The sequence below is a fragment of the Adiantum capillus-veneris genome, chromosome 5, assembly GCF_014529385.1.
Source record: "Adiantum capillus-veneris isolate H3 chromosome 5, ASM1452938v2, whole genome shotgun sequence".
Taxonomy (NCBI): domain Eukaryota; kingdom Viridiplantae; phylum Streptophyta; class Polypodiopsida; order Polypodiales; family Pteridaceae; genus Adiantum; species Adiantum capillus-veneris.
In genome coordinates this window covers 41,578,793-41,586,276 of record NC_140935.1, presented here as the reverse complement: position 1 = coordinate 41,586,276, position 7,484 = coordinate 41,578,793, and the positions used below count along the sequence as shown (strand labels likewise).

The following is a 7,484-nucleotide window of genomic DNA, read 5'->3' as shown; positions in this document are numbered from 1 at the left end:
TCCCTTGCTCACCTGGTAATTGTAGCTAATCTCACAGCTCTAGCTTCCCCGATGTGGAAATTGTAATGCTTATCGAGTCAATTATGCTCTACGCAGGGTTGCTATGCATGCGGGATTGATGGCCCTTGATGTTGCAAAACTTGGCTGAGAACAATATGTCATCAGGAATTCTCATATGTTGTAGTGAACTGGGTGTGTGAACAATGTTCCATTCACCCTCCTAACTACGCCCACTCCACAGCCACATCCATTTTCATCAAGTAGGTGACTAGGGCATGACCCATCACCGCCACCATTCTCATCAACACACTGAACTGAAGGTGCTCACCATCATTAGGGTGTCTACTGCCTAAGCACTACGAACCCTAAGAACCAACCCGTGATTGTAGCTACGGCAATGCCTATCTCTCTCTTCAGATACTAGATGAGTGCCTCTATCTCATGATAGCTATATCGGTTTAAGCTGCATCTCTCTCTCTCTCTCTCTCTCTCTCTCTCTCACACACACACACACACACACACACACACACACACAGTAAACGGTGAATGGAATTGCTGAAAGGAATTCTCGATTCCGATGAATGGTTCCATTCAGTGGCACTAGTGAAAGGAGGCAGTACAAAAAGAAGTGAGAACAAGGGATAAAATCCTCATAAGTTGGCTGCAAACGCAAAACTACAACATATGACCATTTTTGTCAACGCCAATCTCACAGTATTTCCAACAACAGCCGTAGTCGCCAGTGCAGGTAACATATCACACACCCCCCCTAAAAAAACACACACACACACACACATAGAGAGAGAGAGAGAGAGAGAGAGAGAGAGAGAGAGAGAGAGAGAGAGCCAAACCCTATCAACTCTCCCCCATCACTCTTGCCTATCATTTAGTTCAGAACTAAATATGATGCGCATCATGAAATTCGACAATGAAGCCCAAGGCAATAATTTCTCAAGATGATGCAAGAATTGGCACAGGCTCAAGGAAATCGAGCGGTGGCCGGGGATGAGGAGATAACACCAGAGGGCGTTATCACTGCAATGGTTCCAACCATCGAACAATAAACGTCAGGGAGCATGAGGCAATATGACAAGCTGCAATTGCACGTTAGTTTCAACAACTGCATAATAATGGAAATAGTCACCACTTCCCCTTCGTTGCTGTGGGCTATCACTGCAATGGTTCCAACCATCGAACAATAAACGTTAGGGAGAACGAGGCAATATGACAAGCTGCAATTGCACGTTAGTTTCAACAACTGCATAATAATGGAAATAGTCATCACTTCCCCTTCGTTGCTGTGGGATTCTCTTTCTACTTGCAATTGACTAGGTCTCGAGGCTTTGGCAAGTAATCACTAATCAACGCTGCAGCAGGCGGAGGCGCTGAAGTACCCATGTGGGCGCGGCTTCGAAGGGCTGGGCTTTTGTGACTTGCGCGTGCCTCATCGAAGCGGCCGTAGGAGGCGTTGGTGCGGAAAACCAGCAGCAGCGCTAGGGCGGGCGCCGCCAGCTGGAAAGCCTGAGTTGGGCGATCGTGGGCAGCTCTCAATTCGAAGGGGTTTCATGCCAAGAAACATGGAATCAGCCTCTTCTGCTCGTCGCCGCTTACAGGCGACAATCAATAACTGGCACAGAATCACCTGTCCTTGTTTCTCCCTCTCAACCATTGCAATGGATCATCTCCACTCGCATAGCCCACTCTATCTCTCTCTAGCACCCCACGCCGGCCTTGCTCTTTTTTGGGATTCACAATTTATTCCATTTCTTTTTCTCTGTAGCACCCCGCGCCAGCGTGCAAGGCTAGAGAGAGATATATTTTTTGCTCTTGCTCTTCTTTAGCCTACTCAAAAGTTCACCCACTCTTCTCCTCTTCACAAATTTTGTGACGCCCTCGTTCGGGGCGTCGTTGAAACGGGGCCGCGTCGGCTCACCTGCGATGTAAATGGGACCTGTAGGCAAGCAAACGCACATACAAGAACGCAACTTGAAAACTGAACGCAAGAGGAACACGAGAATGAAGGACGCGAACGAATGATCAATATCATAAGAAAGTGCCGAATACAAGGGACGCGAGCAATCACTGAAAAACGGGGCTGAAAAGTTGGGGGAAGTGGCACATACTTCCCTTATATACTCCCCCGGGTTGAGAGAGCTTGACGCCCACGTCAAGCTGGGGTTTTGAGGCGTGCCGATACAAAATTTGTTGCCGAGGTTGAGGGGTGGATATTTACAAAGATGAGAGTTTGTTGTTGTTCCAACATGTCTAGCTACCTAGGGTGTTGCTATTTACAAGGGGGGTGAGGCCTATTCTATGTGGTGTCATGTTGATCGATGTCCTCCTCTTCAGTGGGCATGTTGTAGAATCGGAGCACAAGGGGTCGTCCGAGACGGAGCATGATTTCTTCAGGTACCCAAGTGCATTCCGTCATGGGTCGGTTGCGCCACTTGACATAGAATAGTTGTCCCCGGCGCCCAAAGCGCGACTTTAGGATGGCCTCCGGCTCATTGGGCGGACCATCCTTTACATATTCGGGGACATTCCGACCATAGGTGCTATCCGGTGCAAACCTCTTGAGGAGACTTACATGGAAAGCGTTGTGGATGTTGATTTGTGGGGGTAGCTCCAGCTTGTAGGTGATGTCGTTGTAGCTCTTGAGCACCTTGTATGGCCCGTAGAATCGGTGGTTGAACTTCGGGGAGAGGCCTTGAGGGAGGTTGATATTTTGGGAGCTTACCAATACCAAGTCACCTTCTTGGAACAGCTCGGCCGGTCTTCTCTTTTGGTTGGCGTATTTGGCTATGCGTACCTTGCTTTGCTTGAGACTCTTCTTTGCGCGTTGCATGCGTGTTTGCCATTGCTGCAAAAACTCTTCACATTCCAGGTCCTGGGCATGCACGTCGCCGGTTGCCAGTGCAAGAGGGGTGACGACTTCTTTACCTGTGGAGAGTTCGAAGGGGGTGTAGCCAGTGCTGCTATGGATGGAGTTGTTGTAGTGAAATTCCATGATGTCCATGTATTCGGACCAGTCCTTTTGATCTGCTTTGACGTAGTTGCGGATGTAGTCTTCAATGCCTTGGTTGACTCTTTCGGTTTGGCCATCGGTTTCTGGGTGGTAGGCGGAGGAGAAGCGGAGCTGGGTTCCTAGCAGCTTGAAGAGCTCGCGCCAGAGGTCGCTGAGGAAGCGGGTGTCGCGATCAGAAACTATGGCTAAGGGGAGGCCATGGTATTTGAATACTTTGGCGAAGAAGTGTTTGGCTACTTGGTAGGCTGTGACGGGAGGCTTTGCAGGTATGAAGTGAGCTTGCTTGGTGAAGTAGTCGACGACCACGATGATGGTGGTGTGGCCGTGGGAGGGGGGGAGGTCGACGATGAAGTCCATACTTACCATGTCCCAAGGCCGGGAGGGTGTTGGCATTGGGTGGAGGAGGCCAGCCGGCTTGACTCTTTGAGCTTTGACCAGTTGGCAGGTTGGGCAGGTACGCACGTAGTCGATTACGTCGTCCTTCATTTTTGGCCACATGTAGTGTTGATGGAGTTTGTCATAAGACCTCTTCTGGCCCCCATGTCCAGCTAGCTTGCATTCATGAGCCTCCCACATGAGGTCTTTCTTTAACTCTGGGTCATTGGGAATGTAGATTTTTCCATGTGCGTAGAAGAGGTTATCTTTGACTTCAAAAAGACCCACTGCCGCTCTCCCAGAGATGTGGTCGTTGAGCATGCGGAGGACAGCAGGATCAGCTTTTTGTGCGTCGAGGATCCGTTGGCGTAAAGTGCTGGTTGCTGTAGAGATAGCCGTGAGGGTGGGCATTCGGCTGAGAGCATCTGGCATGACATTTGTAGTACCTGGTTTGTGTATGATGTCTATGTCGTATTCTGCGAGAGTATCTTGCCATCTAGCTTGCTTGGGGGTGAGTTTGGGTTGTGTCTGGAAGTACTTGAGGGAGATGTTGTCAGTGTATACCTTGGTGTGTTTGTCTTGGACATAGTGTCGCCACTTTCGGAGGCAGTGGACGACAGCGAGCATTTCCTTCTCATGGGTGGTCCATCTGGTGTCCACATCTGTGAACTTGTGGGACTCGTAGGCGATGGGTTGATGTTCTTGCATGAGGACACCACCAATAGCACCATCAGAGGCATCGGTGTGGACTTCAAAAGGTTTGGTGAAGTCGGGTAGTCGAAGGACAGGGGTACTGCACATGGCTATCTTCAGGTCCTCAAAGGCTTCTTCTTCTTTAGAGGTCCACTGAAAGGGTTTGTGGCCTTTGGTTATCTCTGTCAGTGGCGCCGCAATCTTGCTGAAGTCGCGGATGAAGCGGCGGGTGTACTGACAGAAACCCACGAACTCTCGGACTTCTTTGATGGATGTCGGTGGGGCCCACTTGATGACAGCGTCAACTTTCTTAGGGTCCACCATAATGCCTTCGGATGTGACGATGAAGCCCAAGAACTCGATTTTCTGCACAGCAAACTCACACTTCTCCAGCTTGGCATAGAGTTGGTGTTCGTGGAGGCGTTGGAGTACTGCGGCCACATGCTTTTGGTGCTCTTCTAGGGTCTTGCTATAAATCAGGAGGTCATCAATGTATGTGATGAGGAAATCATCTATCATGTCCCGGAAACTGTCATGTATGATTCTGCAAAATGTGCCAGGGCCGCCAGTGAGACCGAACCCCAGGACCATCCATTCCCAGGAGCCATAGCGGGTGCGGAAGGCAGTCTTCGGGATGTCTTTAGAGGCGATGCAGACTTGGTGGTAGCCCGATCGGAGGTCGATGCGAGTAAAGTATTGGGCACCCTGTAGTCTGTCCAGCAGATCTTCCATGAGGGGGACTGGGTACCTGTTCTTGATAGTGATCTTGTTCAGGGCCCGATAATCCACGCAGAGTCGCATCGAACCGTCTTTCTTCTTGACGAACAAGACTGGGGCGCCAAAAGGGGAGCTGCTTGGTCGGATGAACCCTTGGTCTTCTAACTCTTGGAGTTGCTTCTTGAGCGCTTTGAGCTCGGTGTCGTTCATGCGGTAGGGGGCCTTTGTCGGGGGTGTGCTTCCTGGGATGAGGTCAATCTCATGTTGAATTTGCCGAGGGGGAGGTAGACCAGGGGGGAGTTCTGGGGGCATGACATCCTTGTACTTCTGGAGGATGGGGGTAAGGGAGGGGTCGCCCACTTTGGCTTGCTCGATGGTGATGGAGTTGAGCCTTGCTGTGTGTTGCTCCTTTGCTTGCATGATGCAGAGATGAACCTGAGCTCCTTTCTTGAGAGCCCTCTCTGCCTGCTTTGCACTCATGAGGTTGAGTTTGGGGGACGAGTATTCTGGGAGCTTCTGTTTTCCTTTCATCGCTGCTAACTGTGTAGGGTCTTGGCGGTTGATGGGTGGGACTTTGGTTTGCGTATGCGCCTGACGGGTGAATGCTTGCTTCGTTGTGAGTCTGGCGCCTTGCACTGTCACTGCTTTGCCTTGATTATTCAGCAGTAACTGATCCACCTTCATGCCGAGGAGGGCAATGAGATACTTGTCGTTGAAGGACAGACCAATGATGGCCTCAAAGTCGTCCATTGGGACCACTATGAAGTCAAGGCGGCATGTGAATTCACCCATCTCGACCCTGACTTGACGTTCTGCCTTTACGTTGTTATCCTTTCCTTGGGCAAATTTGACGGTCGTTTCATTGACAGTGGTGAGGCGTAGGCCCAGGCGATCAGCGCACTGAGGGGACAAGAAATTGTGTGTAGCGCCTGAGTCTACCATGATCCATTGTTGTTGGGTCCCAATCGTTGTCTGGACATACAAGTTCTGAATGTCCGTGATTGATGCTGCCATGCATTGAGGGTGGAGGGCTACGGCTCCAATCCGAAGTTGTTGGTCAACACTAGCGTCGGCCGTTTCTTCGATTCTTCTTTGGGGGGGGGAGGGTGGTTCTTCGATTTGTATGGTGTTGGCTCTGCCATATGATGTTGAGGCGTAATCGCGCTTGCGTACACAAGCGTAGTAGGGACCATGATCCTTCTTGCAGTCGTTGCACCACACGCGGTCAGGAAACAGGTTGTTATTATTGCCGTTGTAGTTCTGGGAGGCAAAACTGTGGGGTGTGTGATTGTAGGAGTTGCTTGCAAAAACGCTGCGTGGGACTAAGGCGCCATTTCCGCGGCCTAGTTCCGGGTGGAGATGGGGCGGTGGGGGGCGGGTAACATTAGTTCTGTTATTCTGTACAAATCTGCGACCTTGCCCGACGGGTGGGTTAGGCCAGTGGTTGGGTGCAAAATTGTTGGGACGGTTGTTTGGAGGCAAACCTGGTATGGTGTTTGTGTCACGGAGCTTTTCTCCCCTATTGGCGGCCACTTCCCAGGTGTTGGGACTCTGTTTCTCTACCTCTCGGCGGGCCCAGTGCTTAAGGCCGTACAGGAAACCATGCAGCCTGTCTGCTGCGTGCATCAATGGGAGTTGGAGCATGAGTCGCCGGTACTTGACAATGTAGTCTGATATGTGGCCGTCTTGGTGTAGATCGCGCCATGAATCCCTGACTTTGTTGCCCTCATTTTCTGGGACAAAGTAGCTTAGCATGTCTTTTTGTAGATCCTCCCAGTCCTCCCAGTGCTTAGATTGCTGTTCAGTGAGGAACCAGACATAGGCGTCGTCGGCCAGAAAGGTTTTGGCCACTTGCACATATCTGCGTCTGCCTATGCTGTTCCACTGCATGTAGTCTTCTACCTCGTTGAACCACTTGTTGAGTGCCAGTGAGGAGCGATTGCCTTTGTATTTCTCTGGGGGACTGGGTTTGAATTTTCCAAGTCGGTTTTCGTCTTCTAGATGTCGGTCCGGGCTGTAGTAGCGTCTTTCACTTCGATCATCCTGATCATCTTCGTCTTCGGGTCGTGTCCGTCTTTGGGTGTTACGTCGCGTGTTGACATTGCTGGGACCTGGTTGGTCTTCGTACCGTTGGCCTAGCTGTGTTTGAATCAATTCCCCCAGGTTAGCCGACATCAGGCTGATTTGTTGTTCCACGGAGGCCATGATGCGGGCCTCGAGTCTTCTTTCTACTATGTCTTGTGCATCCTGTCTTGTCTTCGTTTCTTTCTTCTTCTTCTTATTTAGATCAGGCTCGGTTCTGTAGCCGTCATCATATTCTTGATCTCCAGCCATTCCTGTATTTTTGTGGTCGAAACCGAAAAGAAAAACTCAAAAATGTCGAAAACTGACAAACTGTGCGCAAACGGCTTGAAAACGTTGAAAAACTATGAAACAGTGCGAAACTGGGTCCAAAACGGCGAAAACTGCGAAAAACTGCTCAAAAACGGCGAAAACCGGTCCCAAACGCTGTAAGACGGGGCAAAACGGGGCAAAACGCTGAAAAACGGGGCAAAACGGGCCACGAATGCGAAGAACGTGGTGAAAACGGGGCGAAACGCGGGTCAAACGAGGCAAAACGGTGAAAAACTGTGAAGAACGTGGAGAAAAACGCGCGGAACGGGGCAAAACGGGG

General features: G+C 50.6%; 1 protein-coding gene across 1 annotated transcript; it reads right to left on the bottom strand.

The window, feature by feature from the left end:
- Positions 1-3,258: 3,258 nt before the first annotated feature.
- LOC147457200 (uncharacterized) lies at positions 3,259-7,144 on the bottom strand. Its single transcript, XM_086513288.1, has 3 exons — positions 4,333-7,144; positions 3,389-3,846; positions 3,259-3,270 (listed from the first exon to the last, which is right to left on the bottom strand). The coding sequence occupies exons 1-3, from the start codon at positions 7,142-7,144 to the stop codon at positions 3,259-3,261; spliced, it is 3,282 nt and encodes a 1,093-aa protein (XP_086369414.1).
- Positions 7,145-7,484: the final 340 nt, after the last annotated feature.